At 38.8% G+C, this 26,749-nt stretch overlaps 1 protein-coding gene across 2 annotated transcripts in view; it reads right to left on the reverse strand.

Annotated features, from left to right (window-relative positions):
* The window catches only part of LOC101633624 (growth-regulated protein homolog gamma-like), an 82,184-nt gene extending 57,669 nt beyond the window's left edge, over window positions 1-24,515 (reverse strand). Inside the window, exons 1-4 of one of the 2 annotated variants that reach the window (XM_004681217.2) lie at window positions 24,354-24,515; window positions 24,136-24,259; window positions 23,937-24,020; window positions 23,028-23,171 (exon numbers count right to left, since the gene is read on the reverse strand). In XM_004681217.2, coding sequence (XP_004681274.1) covers window positions 23,156-23,171; window positions 23,937-24,020; window positions 24,136-24,259; window positions 24,354-24,453 — 324 coding nt within the window. In that variant the 5' untranslated portion in view covers window positions 24,454-24,515 and the 3' untranslated portion in view covers window positions 23,028-23,155. Of the gene's footprint in view, window positions 1-23,027; window positions 23,172-23,936; window positions 24,021-24,135; window positions 24,260-24,353 lie in introns of those variants that run through there. The other variant, XM_012724081.1, reaches the window with a different exon arrangement.
* Window positions 24,516-26,749: the final 2,234 nt, after the last annotated feature.

Raw genomic sequence — 26,749 nt, forward strand, 5'->3', positions numbered from 1 at the left:
GAGCTGGTTAAACAATGGCATAAGGCTTCAACAAAATACTCTGCTCCCACCCTCAGTAAGAAATTAAACAAATACATAAATACATAAAAGTAGATGTACCGAAATGGAACAATGGAACAGTTGTGTCATCAACTGTTTGGGTACAGGAGAGAGCATTTCTAGAATTTTTATATAGAATATTTCTATATACTCACTCAAACTAGTAAATGTTATTTCCTAGAAACCAGACAATTTAGAATTTGGGTAGGAGAAAACATTCCAGACTTTTCAGCTAGGCAATCCCTTACATGATCTGAATTTTTACCTATTACATGTGCATTCAGTAAATATACTCAGGTACTTATTTGCTTATGTAAATATTGACCATAGATTAAAAATTAGCAAATTAAACAGAATGATGTGAGAGAAATATGAAACATTTTTTTGACTTTTTGACATCAGTATTTTACCTTAACTGCAAGAGATCTAGGTCAGAGCTGGGTCCACTCAATGTGTTTTGAGGCAAACTTAAGAATAACATATATTTGCTTAACTATTGACCTGTCTTCTAATATGTGATCCTTTTCATCCTGACTTGAATTTTTGAACATAATTTTATAATGAAGAAGAATGTTTGAAATAGACTCAGGATGAACTCATGGACATTACTTAGGAGGCTACTAAATGATACAGGTGAAAGTATGAGAGGCCAGATGCAAAGGCCAGAACTTCTCAAAGTAGCAGAAGAGGGGAGAACTTGATGAAGTTTGAAAAGAGAATAGAATAAGCAGGATCCACATTTTTGGGGCAGAGGAAGATGGCCAATCTCTGGTGACCTCTATCTAAGTCCCTGACTTAGTCAGCTGGATGTACTGGTATGTAATAAAATAGAAAGACATGGAGAAAGCAAGTTTTAGGAAGGTAATGAGTGCACCTCCTACTCATAGCCCATAGAAGTGGCTATGATTATGGGTAAATATGTATTTCAGGGTGTAGTTTGTGGTGAGAAATAGGAGTATAGTTCTTTTCACCAATGACAATGATTGTTCTTCTTACGGAAAAGAAAATCCCAATTTGAATGGCAAATTTTAGAAGAAGTCACCACATTAAAACATTTCAATTTAGTGACATATTCGTGTTGGTACCAAGAAGAAAATGCAGAAGATAACAGCATCTTATGATCCAGGCTGATGGGGCTGGCAAGGAGCAGCAGTCAGGATGTCTCAGGCAGCCTCATAAGTTATTATTTCACAGATAAGAAATGCATCTCACCCAATAAAACACTGAGATCTCTTTCTGGAGGTTTTTTTGTCTCAGCATCCCAGAGTCTAGGTGTAACTAGGTTACAACTGGGTCTACTGATTAAATGAAGCTGTGTCAGGATGCAAATCAGTATTCTTGACATCATATCTTGACTTTGCCACTAACTGATTTTATAAAGTTTAGCACGTTATCTCAATTTGTGTTGAATTTCAAAGCTTCCTCTATGAAGCAAGGTAAAAATATGAAGTGATTTTGACTTTGATAACTTGTATAGATGATGAGTAAACACTAATTATGTATAGGGGACAGTATAAATAAAAAACTTGTAAACCAAGAAATGGATTAGAAATACTGTAAGTAGTTTGACACTGACTTCTAGACATAAATAATTTCCAAAAAATGAAAGTCCAGGACCACATGACTTCACTGTGAATTTAACTAAGCCTTCAAAATGAATTAGTAGCTATCCTTTTCAAATTCCTCCAAAAAAATGAGGAAGAGGAATGCTACTAAATGCATTGTTTATCATTGAAACAACATTGGTTTGCAATACCATAAATCAGTTGGCAAATAGATTCACACCTCCTCACATGCATATAAGCACCCACTCCAAAGCACCCTTATCACTTTATCATAGACTGCTGAAACTCCTCCCTCTAATAGCCTCAGTTCTGAAGTCTTAGGGTTTATTTTGGTTTAATTATGTCAGATCTTTTGTTTTGTTTCTCTGCATTCCAAATGAGTGTAATTATCTGTTTTTGTTTTCATGCTCTGACTTATTCCATCTAGTACAATTCCTTCCAGTTCCACCCAAGGGGCTGCAAATGGCAAGATTTCATCTTTTTTATAACTATTATATAGCAAACATTACTCTGATATCAAAAGCAGACAAAAAGATCACACACACAAAAAGAAAGCTAATAGAAGGTTATATTTCTGATAATCATAGAAGCAAAAATTCTCAACAAAATCTTAGCATAGCAAGATATTTGATAATATATTGAAGGACCATATAGCATTACCTAGGGGGAGTCATTCCAGAGGCAAAAGGATGGGTCAACATTCAATGATGAAAGTCAACAGTCAGTGTAATTCACCACATCAAAAAAGATAAAAATCATATGATTATATCAATAAGTGCAAAGCAAATATTTTATAAAGCTCGATATTTTATAATAAAAGCCCTCAAAACATGGGATAGACCCTCCCTGGTGGTGCAGCGGGTTAAAGCACTACACTAAGAAGCTAAAGCCACTTCTGCATGAGTTCAATTCCCGCTTGCCCCAGAGGTGACCACATGGCGTGGCAGACCTCTCCTGACCCGCCCGCTGCTCCCCTCAGCAGTGTACTTCGTTCATCTGCCTGTTCTGCTCCCCACTCTGTCTCTGGTGAATCCTCTCACCCTCCGCATCTCTGGCCTGTACCCCAGTTCTGTACGAATAAATAAATAAATCTTTAAAAAAAATGGGATAGATGGAACATATCTCAACATAATGAAGGCCACAGTTAACGTCTATGGTGAAAAACTAAAAACTTTTCCTCTAAGATCAGATACATAGCAAAGATGTCCATTTTCTCTACTACCATTCAACAAACTATTGGAAGACATACATAAAGCAATTAGACAAGAGAAAGATAATGAATCCAAATAAGGAAAAAAGAATTAAAACTATCATTTTATGTATAAGACATGGTAATTTACATAGATAATACTATAATTCCACTAAAAAAACTAATAGACTAACACATTAAAAGTATCTAAGATCAATTTACAAAAATCAGTTGTGTTCTTATATGTGAACATCAAGTGGGAGAGAATGGAACCAAGAAAACAATCCCACTTATAATCACATCAGAATAGAATTCAATACCTAGGAAAAAGCCTAACAAAGGAGATGAAGGACCTACAATGAAAACTGTAACACCTTGTGGGAAATAAAACTAGAAGAGAGCACACAAAAAATGGAAGAGTAGTTCCTGTTCATGGATTGGAAGAATTTATACTTTTAAGTGGCCTCCTTATCAAAAGCAACATACAGATTCAAGGCAATCCCTATGGAAGTTTCAATAGAATTCTTCAAAGAAATAGAACAAACATTACTGAAATTCATATGGATCCACAAAAGACACCAAATAACCAAGGTATTCATTTTTTTAATCACCCTCTACACTAGATATTAGTGTTGAGATGTACAGAAGAGAAACTGAAATGCAGAACAGTTGCTTGCCTAAAATCACAAGGCTGGTGGATGGTAGAACAAACAGGATATATCCGTATGCTCGAAATCCTGTTTTAAACAATTAGTTATTACTTTTCTATATTGACACATTTAGATGGTGGGTGGGAGGGTTGGTAATGAATTCATAGTTTTCTCAACATATCCAGCAAGTTCATGTTTTGAAAAATTGTTTTGACTTTAAAAAATTCAGTGAAAAAAATATAAAATCTGTGAGTCATTTTGTTTGAATAACATAGGGAAGCAAGAATAATTTTAGTAGAATTAGTCAAATGCATAAATACTTGGCCTCTATCAGCATAACTAAGAATGTGAATAGGTAGCATAAAACTGGCTTCATTGAGTTCTAATTGGGTAATGATTTTATACTTTTATTAATAATGATAACATTTTATGATTTGTTAAGCTTGCTTTTAAAAGTAACTATTATCTTAAAAATATTGTGAAGGGTAGTGATGTTTTGTCTTACTATGTTTTCACACTGAGAAGTTCAGACACTTATTTAGAATCTTAAAATTCAGACCTCTGGACTTTTTTGTCTAAGAGGACTGTTACAATATGTTCACATCATCTCTTTAAAGAGAATAGTTTCTCTAGAGGAAATGATTTTTCCCCCTGACTACTGTCATTGTTTTTCCTTCTCACATGTGCAGACACATATATGTGGTAACATAATTTATAAATCTCACTGTTTCTTCACTTCACAGTAGACATTATTGCTTGGCCATGGTTGGTTGGACTTGTGAGAGCGCCTTTATCACTCTGATTAATTGGGCTTTACTCAGGAATTGGAAATTGAAGCTTAGGGAAAGTAAGTTATTTTTTGTGAATGACTTGTCATATGGATTAAAACAGCAGAAATAATGAGAGAATAAGGGACTCCTTAGTTCGGCAGAGAGAGGCAAAGACACAAGGGACAGGAGAAAATCTTATAAACAATCCCTCTCTGCTACCAAGTGAATGTTTCTGTCCCTCAAAGCCCACTGTTGAAACTTTAATCTCCTCGTGATGGTATTTGGAGGTGGGGTCTTTGAGAAGTAACTTGGATGAAGCAGGAGATTTCATGCATGAGATTAGTACACTTAAAAGTCAGAGTGCTAGAGGTCTCCTTTTTTGTCACATGAAGACACAATAAGATGCTCATCTGTAAACCAAGAAAAGAAATTCCGCCAAGAGCTTAACCATGCTGGCACCATCTTGACCAAGCTGGATTTCCAGCTTCCCAAACTGTCAGAAATCATGGCACACATCCCATGGCAATTTGTTATAGCAGTCCCAACACACTGCGACACTTCCTGAAGCATTCACATTCACTGGCTCCAGGAGAGCATGAATTATTTGGTAACAGTATTTTTTCTTCAAAACAGTAATGAAAAACTGATGTTTGTTCCCTCAGTAGAATATTACATATCCAAAATTCTACCAGAAAGAAGTTCAGTAATTAGAACATAGATTTACACCTGTGTTTTTCATGTCATTTTGCAGAGGCAACAGCGTCTGAGCTTCTCTGGGTCTCGATGGCCTTTAATTTCCTTCTCATGTTCTCCTCCCTGCAGAGTTTCCTAGGTTGAGCTATATATTCTTTTGGCTGATATTATCTGTTAAGGTTGCTTTATTTAAAATAATTCAAGTTTCAGCCAGTTCTATTATAACTGACACTCTGTTCACTTCTTAAGTGCATTCTCATTTCAGATCTTGGAATGAATGAAAGAAATTCTTTATAAAAAGTATTTTGGTTTTAAAGATTGTAGATAAACTACTGCTTGCTGAGGCCTAAGATAGTGGGGTGATAAAATGAGGAGGAGTTTAAAACTTTTCGTATACAAAAGTTTGAGCAATCGAGTGCTGAGAAGTTTACAGGGAAAATAATGATGCAATTAAAGACAATGCCAAATGATAAGGTAGAAAGAAAAAAAAACATCAACTTGAGAGTGAGGAAATTTAGTGAATAAAGGGAAGACCCCTTCCCATGGAGGAAGAGGAACCTACATGAGATACGGAGCCTAAAAGGGAAACCTGTTACATATTATTTGAGTTTGGAAGATTATCCTTCTTTCCTGATGGAATTTCATTATTTTTCTCCCCACTACCAACTCACAAGTAGCCAAACTCCTGCCTAAAAACAATATTTAAGTTGTCAGAATGAGTAAAGTTAGCAGTTCATTCTAGTCCTAAGCATAACATGATGCTACTTTCAAGAAAACTCTAGAGGATGTCCAAACTCATGATACTAAAAAGCTCTTGATACACAGGATATGATGTTCCTTGTGTGGTCATCAGTTAGGGGCACTACAATACAAACAGAGTGAAATGTAACTATATAGGTATGTGTATTACCTGTATGTGGTCACTTGCAAGACAAAAACAACTGAGAGAAGAAAAAGCCCGTGTATTTGGTAAATCGAAAATTAGCAATGACAATAACTAAACACTCTACATATATAATCTCTACTTCTCCCACAATAAAGAACAGATAAAAGCCTATAAACCCCCAATATTAAATAAATTATCCAATATGATATAACTTACACCTTTGAATTTGGGACCCTAATCTGTAGCAATAGGATTCAAAATCTCAAACTCTTCCCACCATATTATACCACTCAATTGCTAGTGACCTCAGAAAAACCATAAGGTCCACATACTCTTAATATAGTTTCTGTTTTATTTTTAAATTAAAAAAGAAAAAAAATTAGTTTTTCAGTATGAGGGGTCACATCTTTTTTTTTTTTTGCCCATTTCTTTGGCTTAAAATTTTTTTAATTTTATTAAAAATTTTTTTTAATATTTTTTGTCAGGAGTTTATCTAAATAGACACCCTTTGTGACTTGTCTGCACTTATTGTGTCTTCTTATCCATACATTTGCAAATTCTATTTGGATTTTAGTTTCTAGAAATGTTCTGAAGGAAACAATTTTTTTTTTTTTTAGAGTGGAGGAGTGGAGGAATCTGCGTTTTAAATAAACCTTTTTTAAATAAAATAGTCTACTTGATGAACTGCTATAAGGCAGTTCAATGGTGATATTTATGACTTAGGTCACCTTGGATATCACATTAAATAGTTGTGAAACAATAGTTCTCAGACTTGAAAGAGCAACAGAATCACCTAGAAAAATTCTGTTAAAACACAGAATGTGGGGCCCACCCCCAGAGTTTCTGATCCAGCAAGCTTGAGAGGAGGTCTGAGAAACTGAATTTCTAAGAAGTAGCTAGATATTGGCAGTTCTTCTGGTTTGGGGACCACATTTTTATATTCCATGGTAAAAACTTATTCTCTGCTTGTTATAATTTCATTGTCTCTATTTCTAAATACAGTTTTAGATGAAAAGAGAAAATAAATATGGGAGTCATTGGTATTAATTATACCTGTCCATAATCCTTTTGATAATAGTCATCACCCATTCTGCCTCAGGATCCAAACAAATTAATGTTTCATCTTTCAATCTGACTCTGAAAAGAAAAGAGTGTTTTAGTTAATAATAGTTGTACCCAGTTTGATAATGCTTCAAATGTGTTCATTAAAATTTCTGCAACATGAAATTCATATGCTTAAGAGTAATACAGATTTCTCAAATGATATTACCAGAATATGACTTGTAGTCAAACCAATATAAATATGAAAAATTTTAACCAAATAAAGAATAACAATTTCTTAGAGTATTTTGAGATATCAATTTATCAGTAAATATTTACTGGACTTTACATATATAAATTAGAGTTAAACATTGGAAAATCTATATAAGGGACTTATCTCTCAAGCTGCCTTATTAACTATTTACTCTATATTCCTTTTTATTTTACTGTGCCAATTTTTATAGCTTTTATGGACTTAAATGAAACTTTATTATTGAAAGAAGGAAGAACATAAATTGCTTATTTTAATTAATTCTGTAGTTTTCAACTGTACTTCACAGAACTGCAAAGTTCTATCTCTTTGACATTCATTGCTAGAAGGCCAATAAAAATGATTATTAAAGCATAATAATGATATGATAACCCTTTAGCAAATTACCAAAGCAAGGCTAGTCACAAAACAGTATACATAATAGTGGAAATTTTACAAGTATTTCCTTAAGCGTAACAATTACTACCACAAGCCATTCAATGAAGTTAGAAAGATAGAGGGCTGAGGGTTTTCAATGGAGAAATTAAATTGCCATTATCAGATGGCATGACTACCCAAGTGAGGGGTTAATAGTTACAAAGTGAATACCAAAAAAAATTGTATTGTTGAAGCAGTAGTTAACAGTTGGAATGGGATATTTTGTAAAGATGTTTTTTATAATAGCATCAAAAACATGGTGGCTACAAATAAGTTTTCTATAATAAAGAAGATTGAAGGCCTTTTGAGAAAATTACACAACTTTAAGACAAAGACAGCTTTGATAAATTGGAGTTTTTCTACATTCTTGCAATAGAAAACCCAGAATTATAAAATGTCCGTAATTCACAAATTAATTTATAATTTCAAGAAATTCTGCTTAAAAATTAATTTGTGTGTGCTCCTAAGATTTATATGAAAGAGCAAAAGTCCAACAAAAAAAAAAGCCACTCTGCATAGAATTTTCTTTCCTAATCTTAAAAAAATATTATTAATAATATAACAGAGTGTACAAGTATAGACAAATTGATAAATGGGGGAGAATAGAGAGATTAGAGCAATCCTTACATATTGAGGAAGACTCAATTTATAGCAGAACTAATGTTGTAGATTAGTGGGAAAAATGATATTCTTAAAAATAGTGCTGAAACAAAGAGCCATAAAAGATAAAACAAAACTTGAAACTATAGAAAAATAAAATTTCCATATACCACATACAAATATCAATTCCAGGTAAATTAATTTCCTAAATACAAAAGAAAAAGGTAAAACTTTTAGAAGATACTATAAAAATATCTTTATGAACTCTGTAAAGGGAAGACTTTTGGAACATGACTCTAAGAGAGCTAACCATAAAAAAGTATATTGCTAAACTCGAGTATATTAAAAGTACAAACATATTAAGAGAGAAGACACCTAAGAAAGAATGAAAATGAGCCACAGATTGGAAAATTAGCTTTGCTATCCATACACCTGAGAAGAGATTATCATCCCTGAGAATAATCCCTTCTCGGGGATATGTGAAGAATACTTAGAATAGGGAAAAAAAGAATATGCAAATAAAAGAAGCAGACATTGATAGGCATTTCACAGAACTGGGAACACAAATGATGGTAACAAATATTTAAAATATTCAACTCATTAATAAGAAGCATTTAAATTAAAATATATTGTTACATTCCTATTAGGTTAACAACAGGAACTAGCCATCATGTTAAACAGATGGTTTTCATGAAGGAGTGTTGATTGGTACAATTATTTTGCAACACAGTGTAGCATTACCCAGAAAGGTTGAAAATATTCAACTCTTAAACCCAGCAAGCAATTCCTAAGAAAATGCTCATAAAAAAGAACCAGGAGTCATAAAAAAAAAAATGTTGCCAGCAGCAAAAAATCTGGAATCCAAATATGCACCAATAATAAACTGGATATATAAATTCTGCATTTATTATTAAATTTATTGATTAGTTCCTGTAATGGAATACCAAGTGTTGCTTAAACTGAAAATTACCATTAAATACATCCAAATGTGTGTATTGTAAAATATTGAATAGTAGAAGCAAATCACAGAATACAGAATCACATGATTCTCATCTGAAGTTTAAAAGCAGACAATCTTCGTCTATTGGAACTGCTTAAAAAATACCAGAGTGGGTTGCTTAAACAGCAAATATTTATTTCTCAAAGTCCCAGAATCTGGGAAGTCTAAGTGTGGGCAGATTCCTTGTCTAGTGAGCATGAAACATGTTCCCTGGTTCCTAAATGGTCATATGCTCATGGCATCCTCTCATGTTGGAACTGTGAGAGACCCTCTGGGGTCTCTCAGAACACTAATTCCGTATGAAATTTCAACCAGCATGATTTAATCATTTCTCAAAAGTCCTACTTCCTAATGCTGTCACATTGGGCATTAGGAATTTGACATATGAATTTAGTGCAAAACAAAATAAGCATTTTAGATTTCATATATAGCTGCTAAAACTATTTTTAAAAAGCAAGAAATGGTAGTTCAAAATAGGACATTTCTTGAAGGGGTGGTATAAGATTTGGGAGGTTTTAGTTTGGTAGGACTGTCATAGGCCACAATATTACATTTGCCTCATGGTGATGGAGACTGGATTCTAGTCTGAGCTCAAGGTGCTGGCAGATTTGGTTTCTTCTGAGCTCTCTAACGTTGCCTAAATTATTGCTCATAGCCTTTTCACTTTGTGCATGCACTCATGGTGTCTCCCTCTCCTTATAAAGACATCAGTCATGTTAGATTAGGGCCCAGCCTTATAGCCAGATTTCACCTTTATTACTCTGAAGGCCCTGTCTACAAATCCAGTCCTGAGGGTAAGGACTTCAACATATAAATGTCAGGACATAACTCAGTCTATAACAGAACTTTCGCACATGTGTTGGCTTCTGATGATACTAATTAGATTCTAGACTTTTGGCCTGAGTAGGAAGTGAGTAGGTATTAATTTCAGGATCAATATATGCTAAATACCACAGAGTAAACTATATATGTGTTTTAACACTGCCAAATAGCGCGTAAGATGTTCTTTTCTTTGTCGCATGTGAGGAAGAATCCTGTGAGTTGCTGTCAACTTTCCCTCCCTAATCCCCAGAAGTATAAATTTGATGAGATATTAAACCCATGGTTATGTCATATTACATGGCAAATATAATTTTGTACATGTAATTAAGTATACTAACAAGTTATCTAAATTACCGAAAGAGGGATTATTCAGATGGGGCTAATGCAACTGGGCCCAAGCAGACGATTATTTCTGGCAGGTAGCAGAAGAGGCAGTCAGAGAAATTAAAAGCATGATCAATTCAACCTCCAACAGATTCATGATTAGTTCCTATAATGGAATACAAAGGTTTGCTTAAACTGAAAATTACAGTTAAACACATCCAAATGCGTGTATTATAAAATATAATATTGAATAATAAAAGCAAATCACAGAATACATTTAACATGATTCTCCTCAGCTGAAGTTTAAAAGCAGATTATCTTAGTCCATTGGGGCTGCTTAAAAAATTCCTATCATGGGAGAGTTATAAAAGAAGCTGAAAGCAGCCTCTAGGAGCTGAGATTGACTTTGAACCAACAAGCAGTGAGAATAGGCTATCACATTCCCACAAATGCAAAGGCCTGAGCTCAAATAAAAACATAATCTTGGCAGGAGATTGCTTCCTAGACTCCAGATGAGATTTTAGCCCAGCTGACTTTACCCTTATGAGTCCCCTAAGGATCCACCCAGTCAGGTCACTTGAACTATATTGACTTAACTTTTGAGTACAGATAGGTCTATTTTAAACAACAGAATTTTATACTTAGCAACAAACAACTTTAGTATGTGTGGTACAATTCAGAGTAAAAAAAAACCTAATTCAGATATATTGCCTCAGCCTCTAAACTTCATACCTGCAGGCTAGTGTTTCATAAGAGTTGTCAAGTCAGCTTCTAGTACCACTAGGACATGCGAATTTATGTTATCCAAATACATGTGGTATAGTAGACCTCCGGCAAATCAGGCATTACCCACGTACACTTTGAGGCCCATGCATCATGGCTTATTTTACAGACTTATGGACTTCAGTCTACTTACAACAATTCACAACTAACCCTGCTTCCATCCAGAATCTTTAATTTTTTGAAGAAGGTATATGTTTGGGCCCTCGGTGGTGGCGCAGTGGGTTAAAGCACTGCACTAAGAAGCTAAAGTCACTTCAGCATGAGTTCGATACCCGCCCTCCCCAGAGGTGATCCCACATGGCACAGCAGACCTCTCCTGACCCGCCCACTGCTCCCCTCAGCAGTGTACTTCATCGATCTGCCTGTTTTGCTCCCCACTCTGTCTCTGGTGAAGCCTCTCACCACCCCACACCTCTGACCTGTACCCCAGTTCTGTATGAATAAATAAATAAATCTTAAAAAAAAAAAAAGGTACATGGTTTCTGAAGCAAGAACACACTCTGGGTAATTGCCTTCCCACATCATGCAAGAATAATGCCCAGATCCCCGGCTACTGTACTCTCAATCTAGCAGTTTGTAGGCAAAGACTAACTTTGAAAATCCAGTACTAGAAGTTCCATTATCCATCATATCTATACTACTTACATGATTTCTTTTCTGTTGCAGTAAGCACCTTCAGGTATCAACTGGACATTTGCAATGAATTTGGGGGGAATAAAGTCAGAATGTGTCTGAATACACTGACATCGCAACTCTTGGCCCTCACAGATATCAGCTGCATGAGAAAAAAAATAGCAAATAACTGAGTAAGCACAGCGGCAGTTATGATCTTAATTCTTTATCTGAAATTTGATGTCAATGAAGCAGGACAATAAATTCACAAAATAATTAATAGAAATATTGAGAGAACCAATTGTGCAAATCTAGTCATCTTCTATTATTATTATCAATGAATGTTTATTGACTATCTCCTATGCTTGAAAAGCTGCTAACCTGCACTGGGTCAAGATTTCATTGCTGAAAAGTATATGTGGTCAAGGTGAAGTTTATTTACACAATGGAATGTTACTCAGTAATCAAAACAAATAAGCTATTATACCGGCAAGTCGTACTGAAGTTTTCCTGTGGATCCAGGAGGCAAATCTGTAAAGGAAGTTCTGGAGCTCTATGTGGCTTTTTGGGCCTCCAGGTGCAGAGGAGTCCAGGGGGCTCCCTGGACTCTCTCACCACACCATCCTCTGTGATGCCACCCTTACAGGCTCAGTCTCCTAGCTCAGGTGTGCCCACTTATGCCCACACACATCATACTCCCTTTGTCCAGCATCAGGCCTGATACCCCAAGCCTGCACTGCCCTGCATTCAAGGCTGCAGATAATAACCACAGAGGAATGGTGCAAGAGACCAAGCGATCTCCAGTTATCCTATAGTCCAAACCATCAGGGCTTTGCATTGTACAATATACATGTAAGTTCCCCTTGGTGCATGTGGAACTTTGCAAGCATCGCTCACAGAAGGAAACAGAATGTAGCTTAATACAAGTAAACCCAGGCAGGGTACCAACCTATTGGCAAAAAAAAAGACGAAGGTTACTGGTGACAACAAATGACCCATCAAGTCTGCTGCTGAAGGCATTCCTCATTGGAGGGAGGGAACCATTCTGGTCGCTCACAGCATCTGCTGTCACACGCCAGGAGGCATCAGGCCTCCTGGCCTTCCCGGCTGTGGTCTATGCCACAGGCCACATTTCCCCCCCATCTCCCCAGGATCAGTTCGTCAGCACTTCCCCTTAAGTCAAAAGTGAACAGGGCATCACTAACAGGTGATTTTAAGAGGCTCACCTGCTTTCTTTACATCCTTCAGCTGCTTAACAGCTCAGGGTTTCCTGACTTTGACTCCAGCTGTTGCCTTATCTAAACTGACTTTTGGTATATCTCCTGCCTGGCTGCAGAGAACCTTCTCTGTCAGCGGGCCTTGGGCTGCTCTCATTCCTGCCCCTTTCTTTATTGACTCGAACTGCTACTGGGGCCGCTTTCTGCTTGGGCTGTGGCCCTGGGAGTGCCGGGCAGCACACAGGCTCCTTAGGACACGGAAGTCCACTGGCTACCCTGTGACTAACAAATGATTCCATCTACCCCCAAGGTCCCACAGACACAACATCAACCACAAAAATTTCTCCCACCTTCTGGCAGACCTTTTAGTTCAAGTTCATCAGTTTTTTGTTTTTTAATTTATAACAGTTTATTTTTACATGTTTTGTGCATTTTTCCATCCCCGTGGGCTTCCCATCACCAAATCACCCATGTGCCATCACCACAGTCCAGTACATTTCCCTCCCCCCACTGCTTTTGATCACATACCCCACTCCACCCCCACAAAATGTCTCTGGTGTATAGCTGTTCATTATTATCATTATTTTCTCGCCTGTTTTATCCTTGCATCAGCACTGGAAGAGCTCCAAGTTATGCATAGGAGTCCTCTTTCTTCCCTGACGAGTCTGCAGCCTCAGAAGCAGTGGGCTGGTTCTTGCAGGCCGTCTCACACAAGCGCTTGTTCTGAAACTCCCAGACCTTGTCCACCTGTGCACCTGCTGCCTCTTTAGCGCTTCTGCCACTCCTGGGCTTTGGTCATGGCACCCACCTGAAGCTTTGCCCTTGATTCCACTGGCAAGGCTGTAGGGACACTCACCAGCCTCCAAGTAGGCAGGCACCAGGTCCACCCATCGCCTTCCCACTGTGCACAGCCCTCCACTTACACCAGAGGCTCACCTGCCTCAGGCCACTCATGGGGTGGTACCCACAGACAGGAGGTGGGCCAAGAGCACTACCTGCTTGTAGCCTGTCACCCCCTCAGTCCCTCCCTAAGTCTTCAGAAAGCTCCATCCCCATGTATGTTGAATAGCCCTGCCGACTCATGCCAAACTTAATGCCAGCAACCAGGATAAAAGGTGAAAAAGAATACTGGAAAAAAGAATCAATTGAAGTGAGGCAACCAGGTGCAGGGTGGACAGGGGGTGCTGAGGGGCAAGGAGGCTGTCAGGCCTCCCAGACCCCCTGGGAATCTATACTCTCTCTGAGCTCTCCCACCACCTTCTACGCAGCCTTTATGTAGCTCAGGCCTTTGTGATCCACCCTTATATGCTCAGCCTCCTGACTCAGGTGAACTCACTCACACATGCCCACACCATATCCATATTCCAGGTGTTCACCATCAGGCATGCGTACTCCAAGGTCATGCTCCCAAGTATCAGAGGCCAATGGTGCAAAAGACTGAACAATCCTCATTAACTCTATATAAACTCATGCCATTTGTGGCAACGTAGAAGGATCTGGAAAGGATAATGCTAAGTGAAATAGTCAGAAGGAGAATGGTAAATACCAAATGGTATCACTAATATATAGAAACTGAACTAAGTTTCAGATAAAGACAAACTTAAAAATTAATTAAAGTTGACTACAGAATTGAAGCATCCAGAGTGGGGAGGAATAAGAACAAAGAGGGCAGGAAGCACAGTGGACTATGGTGGTAATTTGTTCTGGCAAAACCTGATCGGGAGGATCCCAATTTACCTCAATTTAAGAAGTTAATTATTTTTTTAGAAGATTTATTTACTTATGCATGCAAGAATTGAGGTACAGGCCAGAGTTGTGCGGATGGGATGTTCACCAGAGAGAGAGTGGGGAACAGAACAGGCAGATTGACTGAAATAACACTGCAGAGAGCAGTAGTGGGAGGGAGAGGAGAGGTTTGATGTGCCACATGGGTCACTTATCTGGCTGGGGATTGAACTTGTGCTGCAGTAGCTGGTGATAGTTTCATAGTGCAATGCATTAACCCCTTGAACCACCAGGGAAATCCACCCCCCCAAAAAAAAGCTAATTTTTTTTAGAGAAGAAACTTTTTTAATGATAAAATCAACTTGAATTTATTCTATGAAAAGTTACAAAGATTTTATGTGAATTTTATCACAAAAGTAAGTAGCAATTTCTATCTGCCTAACCCCCCTAAACTTATTTGCCCCACCAGAGAAGCATCCCCATTCTTGCCCTTCATAAGTGTGTCTCATGCCCTCTGGGAAAAAGGAACCCCACCAGTCCCTAAGAAGAGAAGCAGAAGTCACACCGTGGGTGGAAACCCAGCAAGGTGGCGACGACCCACATCTCCAGACCCAGCATCTCACGTGATCTTTTAAAAGTTAAAAAAATGTTTAAGATTTAACTCAAACAAAAAACATATTCTGCTCAAATTTCAACATCAGTTTCTACCTTATGGTTTACATTAAATATAATCACATTAGAAAAGCTATCTTTTCTGAAGTTTTAGCAGGACCTAGGAAGAAAAGACAAGTGTCATAGTTGACTTACTTAAGATGCTCAGGCCAACCACCACCAGCAGAAGGAATGAGTTCTTAGCAATCATATTTGTGCGTGGTCTCGATTTTTGTCTGGGCAGTAGAACGGTGTCAAGCCTTTTATACACTTATTCTGAAACATTTTGTTGTTCTTATACTCCCTACTGACGAATGAAAGGAACAACATTTCAAATGGCGTACTTATCACACGTCAACAAGGAAGTTGGGTTTGTTTTTCAAGTTTTGTGTTATTTGGATTAGATGAATTTATTGAGCAGAGAAAATAAGCTATTATTTCTTGGTGGGGAAGGAGGCTGTAAATTACAAAGTACTCCATGTCATTTCAGTTAATAGCGACTTACTGAATGGAGTCATAAGAAAGTCTATATACACATCTTTTCAAAGGTCTTATTTGTACAATGTAGGGAATTAGCATGCTTTTCCTCAGCAAGTATTTGGTTTTTGACTTTTATGCCTATTTGTGTAACCCCACAAAGCCTTAAAAACTACACCAAACTCTATACTTATAGATTAGGTAGCTGTAAGTAAACTTAAGTTCCAACTAGAATAACAATTGATCAATTAACAAAAGTGAACTACAGTGTACTTGTGGTTTGCAAACAGACATTTCAATGATTTTGAAGCTCAATTAACTAGCAGTGAGCTAAGAACTTCAATTTCTTTTTCTTAAGCAGTGTTCAAAGTAATGTTACCCTACATTGACTACATTTTTTTAAATTTGGCATTAAAAAAAAATCAAACACCAAAGAATTTATATTAATTTCCCAGGTTAGCCATAACAAAGTACTGCAGATTGACTGGCTAAACAACAGAAATATTTTGTCTCACAGGTCTAGAGACTGGAAGTCTAAAATCAAGTGTTGGCAGGGTTTGTTCTTTCTTATGGCCTTGAGGAAGTATGTTCTAAGCTTCTCTCCTTGACTTATAAAGGATCCGCTTCATCTTCACAAGGTGTAATCCATTTTGCGAATCTGTCTTCAGATTTCTTCTTTTCATAAAGGCAATCGCCATTTTGGATTAGGGCCCACCATACTGACCTCACTTTAATTTGACTAGGGTTTTAATATTAAAACTCTATCTCCAATGGGGTACTAGCAGTTTAAGTCCCTAACCTAAGAGATTGGGGTGCAGATGGGGGACAGACTCAATTTAACTCATAAGTTCATTTAGCTCAAGATCAGTGATTACTGAAGAGTTGATATAATCTGAAAGCAAATGTAGCCTAAGTCATATTTAAAAAGTCTTTCTTTTTCCAATTCTCATTAAGCATCTCTTAATTGTCAAGGTCTTTGGTGGACACTAGGTATTTAGAGAACGAAAACGAGTTTCTGTTCTTGGTAAGTTCACAACTTGATTAAACTAGAATGACCTGTGTTAGAACAGATGTGTGGCCTGGAGGTGGCCTGGAGGCAGAGGGGGGAGGCCTGCAGGCAGAGGGGGGAGGCCTGCAGAAGTTGTGAAGGTAAAAGGACATTCATCATACCAATGGGCTGACCAACATTTGCTTCATCGATCTGCCTGTTCTGTTCCCCACTCTGTCTCTGGTGAAGCCTCTCGCCACTCCTGGGCCTCTGGCCTGTACCCCCGCTCTGTATGTACAAATAAATAAATCTTTTTTTTTTTTAAAAAAAAAAAAAAGGGAAGATAGTAATTCAGTCTCAAAATAAGGTAAATTTGACTTGACATTATTTTATTGACTAATTAAATCTTGCCTTTAAACAAACCAAAAAACTGCATCTAACTCAGAAGCATTATTTAGACACAACTTTAATTCCTTTGAATCTTATTTTGTTTCATTATGAAGTATAGATCATGGAATGTTACGATATCAACGTACATAATGTTATAAAAAAGTACGCAAAGGGAAGATAACCAAATATTGAAAGACTCAAAATAACTTAGCCTCCCAAAACTTCAAAGACAGTGTAGGGCATCATGTTTAAAATATTATGATGAAGATTTGGGGATTACCTCTATCTACTTCTACACTTGCTAACATGTATGCCAAACATCCAGAAGAATACAGTTAACTCTAGATTGTTTGTAAAGATCAGATTATCAAGATTTTTCAGTTGGATTTTCACACAAGCTGACATATACACAAACATAGATTCATGGAAAAAAATTAACTTTAATTTAATTTTCTGTTATCTGATCTCATGATTCATTCTCCAAAATATTTATTTATATTAACAGAGTAATAATAGTAATAATCATTTATTGAATTCTGTTTTTTGTCAACACAGCTCTATCAGATTTTCTGATATTACCCCCAAATTTTCCTTACAGATAAGGAAATTGAATATCCTGGAAAGGTTAAATAATTATGAGAACTGCAAATTCTTAGCTCTTCCTTACTTCAAGGAGAGAAATTTATTCCCCCCAAACCCTTCACTCTGACCTCACGGCTTTCTTTGGCCAATAGGACGTACAACATAGTGTGGGTATTCCAGGTCAAGAATGCAACATGTTCTGCTTTGTCTGCTTGGAATGCTGCTGCTGCCATAGAAGAAACTTCTCAGTGGGAGACATGACACCCAGCCAGCAGCCAGCACCAACCACCAGAATTATAAGTGAGAAAGTTCTGCTCAAGTTTTTGCTAGATGACATCAGTGACATGAGTGACCTCAGCAGAGACCAACAGCAGAACCAACCCAGCCCATCTGCTGCATTACTTGACCCATGGTCATGACCCTGAGATCCTGAGTCAGAATAAAGTAATGGTGTCTCAAGTCACTACATTTAAGGAGACAATAAGAAGCTGGTAAAGAGGCTCAGCTGATCACACAACACACTTTGTATTTCAATTTAGCTAAGGGAGAGAAAATCAGAGACTGACATATTGCTAGGTGGGTCATTTATGATTCTCTAATATAAATCCAGCTAATCTATTTTCTTGGTATGAGTTGTCTCATAGATCTTGGAATAAGAAAGCAAACACTCAGAATAGTCTGTTGGGAGTAAAAAACGGAGCTGTACTTTTACAATGACTAGTGTGGATCTGGTGATGCTCTCTCCTACCAGTTTTCACTTTTTTCTTACTCTTGGTTCTCTGGGATATAAGCCTATTAAAATAATAAGTACATAAATCTTAGCCCTGGGATCTAATTTCAGGGAAGTGAAGTGAGCAATTTCAAGTTCCCCTGAAATCAGATTCTCACACAAAGATAGATGTACAGTAATTTATCTTGAAGTTCATCAGGTAGAACAAGTGAGGGAATAAGGAATATGGGTATAGAGAAGAGAAAAAAGTAATAAAGTATAATGAGTGAGCTATTATTATAACTAGACTTTAATCTTGTAAAAGAGCATCTAAAAAATCTGGTAAAATGTTTTTCAAAATTGTGCCAAAACCTCCATTTCCAGTCATGTTCTAGTAGAAGGAATTAGTCCTGCTGTAAACAAGTAGGAAATGCAACAAAATATATGAAACATTTCATATAGTCAATGAAATGTATGTTTGTAGAGACTGCATAAGAGGCAACAAAGAACCGAGAAATGGAAACAAACAAGGTCAGGACTGTGACCTCCCACTGTTTTTGCAGAAATAATTTTCCGCCATGGTGTAGGCACAGAGATCCTAACACAGCTCACTGACCTTGGTGAATGAAGAGACACTGATTTGCATTCAGGTATATTAGTCATAGAGTAGTTTTTAGAATGGAAGATCCATACAGAAATCTACATCAAAATTTCATTAGGTCTCTGATCAATACTAAATCACATATGTAAAAGGTAAAACATCATCATGTCAGACAGAAATTCTGTAAACTGAACAATTCTCAGACTTCATCTGGATTGGGAAGATAATTTAGGTCTATTAGAGTGGTCTATTAGAGTGGTGAGAATTGTGAGCAATCAGGGATTTCAATAGAAACACAGAGGGGTATGATTTAGTAATGACTTACTATTAAACAAGCGCTAGGGCAAAAAGCTCTCTCTAGACCAATCTGTAAAACTTAAAGCAAGCCTCAAGAACATCAAGCTGATGCTTCAGTAATTTCACTGACTACCAGACAGAGAACGAGACTAAATGAGGAAAGCAAAATCTTGACACTCAACAACATAAGATTTAAAAGTTCCTAAAGCAAATAAAAATTACCGCACTTGTCAGGGAGTAGAAAAGCATGACTCACAATTGGGGGGAAAATAAGTCAGTGGAAAACTCATAAATGTCAGAGTGATGGACTTTATGGACAAAGATTTAAAAACAGTCCAATTTAGGGCCTGGGTAATGGAATATTCACTAACCATTAACTCCTCTCTCTCAAAGAGAGTTGCCCCTGAGGGCATTAAATAACAAACCATCCTACCTGTGAGCTGAGCAAACTCTCTCTGCAATGCCCAAGCTCTATCACCAAATGCGCAAAGTCCTCAGGAAGGAAAGCAGAAGACCAGAAAGCCTGAGTAGGACAGTGAATGTTACCTATGGCAACTACAGAATCCATGAGCAAGTGGAGAGGATATAGAACAGTGAAGAAAGATAAGGTGTTATCCCTTATTGTAGTATGAATATTCAGTAAAAAGAGAATAGCATTGCTTGTTTTTCTAGATTAACCCATCCCTCACTGCTGCCATCCCGGCATCTCTCATTTTTACTTCTAAAAATCCAAAGAGAGTACCTGAGGACTCACAGAAAAGGCCAATGATAAGAGAGTGAGCCATGTTTCCTTCTCCCTGACTCTAGCTCTTTTGTAAGATTTCTCTGAAAACCTCAGTCACTACCCACAATTGTTTCCTGCTGACAGACCTCTCATTGTGCTGATGTATCATATAGTGTTCTTTTCCTGCTTCCTTTATCCGTGACCACCAGCTCACACACCCTTATGAGTACCCTACTTTCTGCATTTCTCTCTTATTTGAAACTGCCTTGTACTTGCAAAATTTCAAGGTAATTTGGTGTGAAACTAAACTTTGTATCCACTTGATTCAGGTAGGATACTAGGGTAGACCTAAGGGGCAATAGCCCTTAGATTTCTGAAGCTACCAGTACCACTTAACTCCCTGCAAACATTTCAGAAAGTGTATTCTGTTGTTGTCTCCACTCTATAGAAAGGGAAATGAAAGGGGGGGGGGTGTCAAGAAACTTGTTCAAGAAAATAGTCAACAAGTAATAGAGCTGGTATTTACTTCCAGTTCTATGAAAACTTCTTCTTTACCCACCATGTGAATAATTGTACCTTCTTTCTCCATTTTATGCTCTATGTTCTGTAATTAACAAAAGCTAAGTGGCCAGTACAGCAAACTCAAAATAATGGTTAAGTATAAGGACTGGCATTAATGTGAAGACTTTATAAAGCCCTTAGAGTCCTGTTTGCAGGTCCTTTCCCTTGGAATTAGGGAATGAATGCTGGCATTTTTAGAGCCTCTAGAATAGCTTGCATTTATTTACCTCTGTATAGCTAACACATTTTCTTTCTTCTCATTCATGACTAATATCATTAGAATTATGCAGGTAACCTTTTTAACTTTTTTTTTTAAAAGATTTATTTATTTATGCATACAGAACTGGGGTACAGGCCAGAGGTGCAGGGGCTGTGAGAGGATTCGCTAGAAACAGAATGGTGAACAGAACAGGCAGATCAAGGAAGTACACTGCCTAGGGGAGCAGCAGGTGAGACAGAAGTCTGCTGCACCATATGGATCACCTTGTGGATCACCTGCGGAGGGCGGGGGTGGCGGGGATGAACTCACACTAAAGCGGCTGTGGCTAGCTTGCAGTGCTGCGCCCTTACATATTGTGCCACCAGGGAGGGCTATATCTCTTGCCACTTAGAGCCCTTATTTATCTGGCTACTGGGCAAGACAGAACTTGATCCCAAATATTCAGGCCTCTAGCCTTGCCTTCCTGTTTCTGTTGAATGAAGCCTTTCACCCAGGGCGCAGGAATACCTGAGTCTGCAGTCAGAGACAAGCACACACCCCAAACAACCACAGCCATTCTTCTACTTAAAAACTGGGGTGTGGTTTCTTTTAGATGATGGGGATTTTGCTTCCCTTGATAATACCAAGTCTGTTTCTCTTGCAAACATGGAATGCTGCTGTCTATCAGTGGTATTGCTGAGTACCAATTTCCAGAGGGTTATCCCAGGCTAAGCAATCTATCAGTTCCCAGAAAATCTGTTCTAGGAAGAGTGGGAACTGATACACTCAAATTGCAAAATGTACTGTTTGATAAATTGGTGTAAAGGAGTGAGATAACAAACTCAGAGGTAGTTTCTTTTCTGTGAAAGCTAGAAAATTGATTGCAAATATCAACTGGACTTGTGTGTGTGTGTGTGTGTGTGTGTGTAGAATTGGGGTATATGACAGAGGTTTAGGGGGCAGGTAGAGGATTCACCAGAGACAGAGTGGGGAATAGAACAGGCAGATCGACTGAAATACACTGCTAAGGGAAGCTGCGGGCAGGAGAGGGTTCCTCTGCATTATATGTGGGTTAGCTACCTGGCTGGGGAAGGAGCTCAGACAGTAGTGGTGATCGAGCTGAGACTCAATCCCTAGGCCACAAGGAAGACCCATTAATAGATCTTTTTTAAGATCTAGATTTTTGAAATATTGAGTTACTCATTTTTTCAAATTGCTTGATGTCTCAAATTCTTTTGAAAAAGAAACTAGTTTTCCTCAATTTTATTGTCAATTACATTAAATTCATAGTTGTTTGAGAAAAGCCATGAATTGAGAACTCTTGTTGCAATTGTTAAAAGATTGTAAATGACCTATGGGAGGTAAACCAGAATAAGAAGGTAGTGAGGCTCCTTACAAAACGAGTTCTATCAGTAACTCTCACGCAAAAGGGGATGAGGGCAGCCAAAGGAGATGGGGGCAGCCTGCAAATTTGGGGAGGCGCATTCTGTGTAAGTGAAAGCCAAGGGGAGCAATAGCTATCACCAGATAAAATTAATCACAGCTTAAACCTTGATCTCCTGTGTAGCAAATTGGATGTACAAAGCAAATTAAGAAGCACTGTGTAAATCATCACATTATCAACTAAAAGTACTTTTTTCTCCAGAAAAATGAAACAAACATTCTTCATTTTAAGACACTTTATTTTCATGTACATTGCAAACTGTAGAAATTTCTCTGTTCAGAGATATAGAGAAACAATTTACATTTAATCAAGGCATTATGCCTTACAAAAAAAGACATAGAATGTCCAAAGGATATTTAGAACATCTTAGTTCCTAAAACTTCACTGTGAGAAATGTCTCCACATACTCTGAAATCACTTCAATAAATAACAACTGGTATCCTTTAAACAGTTACAAAATATGCATACTTTTCCCTACTCTACGGAAAATGACCTCATTTTCTTAGATCCCTTAACCTGGATCACAGTGGCTGGCATGCTGGGGGTTCCTTAAAAATACTAGTTTAATGACCAGAGAAAACTTGCAAACTTTTACCATCAAATTAATGAAGAATCAGGGTTGAATTAATTTAGGTTTAACATAAAATAAGCAATAAAACTAATGGTTCAATATTCAAGTAGATCCAATTACATTTACATGTAAAATATTAAATATTTAATATTAAATACTTTTTACATGTAATATCTTTCACAACCAACCCACCAATAAATAAATAAATACATAAACAACCCCTAAGAGATGATCCAACATATTAAGCCCAAAGCAGGTGGCCCCAGGAGCCCAAGATTCCTCTTTTTCTTTTCTGATCCCTGTAAGTTCAGGGCCTGCTTGTGTTAGAACCACAGATGGGCTTCATCCTTCTTCTTGTCAGTTGGGGTTGCTCCTGAAAGAGAAGAGGACAGTCTTTAGTAGCTGCTTCAGTAGCACTACCTGCATAATGCTCTGTTCCTGCCCTCAAGGTACCAAAGTTGTCTGAATCACCAACTGGTTGTTGCCTAAGCTGCGTGGCAGACACCTCTAGGCTCTTGGGTGTTCTTATTTAGGAAGGTATTTGGGATCTGTGGTCTCTACTGAATTATTGTCCCCAAACAGCCAGCGCCTGCTACTCTAGGACCGTGTCACACAGAGTCTTCCTTAGCTCCCCAGCAATCCTGCAGCCACTGCTCTGTTTCCCTATTGATCAGATAATTGTCCTCGAGTCACCTCAAGGACAGTAAGTGGTGGAACCCTGATTTGTATTCTTTGAGTGTCACTGCAGATTCCGAGCCCTTCACCATTAAGTGGTAGGGCCTGTCCTGCAGAAAAGCAAGGGTTCTGGGTGTGAAGCCCAGAAGAGACAGAAAAGAATGCCTGTGCTTTTTAACCAGTGGATGGTCTTTCAGCCTAACTAACCAACATCTATGAGAATTTTACTGAAGGCAGCTTTACCCACATTCATTTAAATGGGGCTAGGGTCAGGAATCGGGATGGAGGGCCCTAGAAATACATTATCACTAGAGCAGATTAAATCTTAATAGTGAATCCTGCTCTGCACTATGATGATGCCCAGTCCTTCCCTAAACCACCAGTGTCCGAATCATATTCAGGAGGCAGGTGCCAGTATTTGAGACCCACGGCCTTAGTCATTGTGACTCAACCCAGAACTCACTTTTTGAGCATCTTTTCGATGATTTTCTTAACCATGGGGGCTGCAGGATTGAGACAAGTTTCCTGTCCATTCTTGAGAGTGGCTCTGCAGAGAGGGGGGTGGGGGAGGTCTGGTCAGGCAGGAGGTGGGGCTGGGGGGGGGATAGGGTGGGAGAACCAGGACTTGCAGGGAGGTGACAAACAACAGCAGCAGCACTCACAGGACTTCAGTTTGGTCGCAGTGGGGTCCTGGGGGCGTCACCTTCACACTCTGGATGTTCTTGAAGTGAATTCCCTGCACTGTCTGCAGGCACTGGCAGCGCAGCTCCGTGACCACGGGCGCCCCTGCGGGAAGAGAAGAGGCTGGCTCAGCGGGGCTGTCCCGCTGGGCGCCCACAGACCCGGGTTGCGTCCCTGAGACCCCGGGCCCGGGCGTTACCTGTAGCGCGCCGGCAGGCGGCGGCCAGAAGCAGGAGCAGCAGCGCTGTCCGGAGGAGCCGGGGAGCGCAGGGTGTAGCTGGGGCGGCGGCGCGGGCCATGAGGTTCAGCTTGGAGGATCTGGGGTGCGGTGCCTGGAGCAGGGTTGCTGGTGTGGAGGGTGTCTGTGGTGCTGGCTCTGTGACTCCCCGAGATGAGCGAACCTCTTTTATCCATGATCGGGGCAGGGGAGTCCGCAGCCTGGGGCCAGGGAAATTCCCGGACCTGCAAATCTTTCACGGGGGAAATTCGGCCCATCCCTCTGGGTTGGAGAAGAGTAGGGGTGACTCGCGGGTGCTGCCCCGCCTCCTCTCCCGCGTAACTCCTCAGCCTCAGGGATTTTCTCCGTCCTCCCCAAATCCCCAAGGTAGGAATGAATTACAGCTATGTCTGCAACGGGTCGGGAAGTGACCTCAGTGCACAAGGCAAGGCGAAGTCACAGCTCTGGAGGCGATCCAGGAGATCCCTTGGATGGGGTCTGTGGTGGTTAGGTGGCTGGAGAATGAAAGTTTAGTCGTTAGTTATCAGAGCTGAGTGAGTCAGCCTGGCCACCCTCTCATTTCTCACTTTGCAGATTTGGTATGTCTGATACAAAGACTCTGAAAAATACACAGTCAACTCAGATTCCAGAGACCAATGTTCAACCTGGTCCTCCCAAATCACACGGCATTCCTTGGTTTTGTTTTCACGTGGTGATAACAGGTATGACTGTTAAAACTTGAATCCCCTCTTGGTTTCAGGGGAGTCAGGTTAAGAGCTGTAAAAAGACTGACCTCTTTTGTTGTATCCTGCTGAACTTCCTTGTTCTTTCTGAATTGTTGTACTTCAAAAATTCCCAAGAGATCTCCTTTCACACATGGGGTGGGGGTGAAGGGTTGGAGGGGGGACGATCACCCTGAGTCTGTGAAGGCACTGGAGGGCAGGCTCACAGGGTTCACTTCTGATCCTTTCCTGGGCAAAATAGCACAGAGAATCTAGAAAGTGGACGCTCACAGAGTAGCGCCCAAATTTTGGATGTTCCTAAATCTGAAATTCCTAATCACACATAAAATTCAGTTCCTTTTGCTGCAGGACTTTCAGTGATCTCCTCCGTTATCTAGAAACATTGACATAGTTCTGTTTCCTGATCAGGAATTTCAGTCATTTAACTTAATACCTTCATTGGGTTTTCACTAGAATTTTAGAGAAATTTGAGTAATTTGATATTTGGTACAAAGGGGTTAAGTGTGACTCCAGCTTGGCTTCAAATCTATTGGCGACCCTGGAATGAGATGATAGGAGAAAAGGCAAGGGAAAAGGATGGCCTCTCTGGCCCAGGGATATTTTCTAGCCAGCCACAGACTTCTGCATTTACAGCAGACCCTTGAACAATCTGGATTTGAACTGCATTCAAATCCATTTATACCCAGATCATTTTTTCCCCCCAATCGTGGGATTCTGCATTCAAAAATGCAAACGTGTGTAATAGCCTAGAAGGAAGGCCAAACTATAAACTACACATATATTTTGACTAAAGGTATGTTCAACTGTAGTTACCACATATAACCTTCAAGTTGTTATTCATTTCTCTGCTACCCCAAGGTGGTTATAAGAAGTGAGTAAACATGCATGATTGCCAGAAGAGATTAAACCGTCAATCTCTTCCATTAAATAAAATGGAAATAGTTGTTTTCAACATTGCAAAATATAAACCCAATCATTTGTGAATATCTCTATAAAAAAAAAAAATAGCAAGTTGCAGCCCTCCCTGGTGGCGCAACGGGTTAGGACACAGCATTGCAGCTAGTGCAGCCACTTTTGTGCGAGTTCAATCCTCCTACCCGGAGGTGACCCACATGGCACAGCAGACCTCTCCTGTCTCGCCCACTGCTCCCCTCAACAGTGTACTTCATCATTCTGCCTGTTCTGCTCCCCACTCTGTCTCTGGTGAATCCTCTCATCACTCCTGTACCTCTGTCTGTACCCCAGTTCTGTATTCATAAATAAATAAATCTTTTAAAAAAATCGTAGGGTATGGTTCAATTGCCAATTTTTCTTTTGAATCAAAAATTAAAGGTATGAATTATTTCAGAAAGAAAATACTAGAGATGCAGTTTTGTGATTTTTTTCTTTTTACCATTGAGCTCTATCACTGATTTATTTTGTAGTTCTATTTTTCCATCATTTTATCTATAAAAGAGGAAAATTAAAGATGCTCCATCTTATTAATCAGAAAATATTTATAAAACAAATGATTGTCAAAAACTCTCTTAGAGGGAGATCAAACTTTATGTCAAGCAGTAGGAAATGAGAAATAATTTAAAGGTCATAAAGTATATGGCTAGCTCATGAATAATGAAGAGTTTTTGTGGTTATGCT

Source organism: Condylura cristata, unplaced genomic scaffold (assembly GCF_000260355.1).
Source record: "Condylura cristata isolate star-nosed mole 26May11 unplaced genomic scaffold, ConCri1.0 scaffold00012, whole genome shotgun sequence".
NCBI lineage: Eukaryota > Metazoa > Chordata > Mammalia > Eulipotyphla > Talpidae > Condylura > Condylura cristata.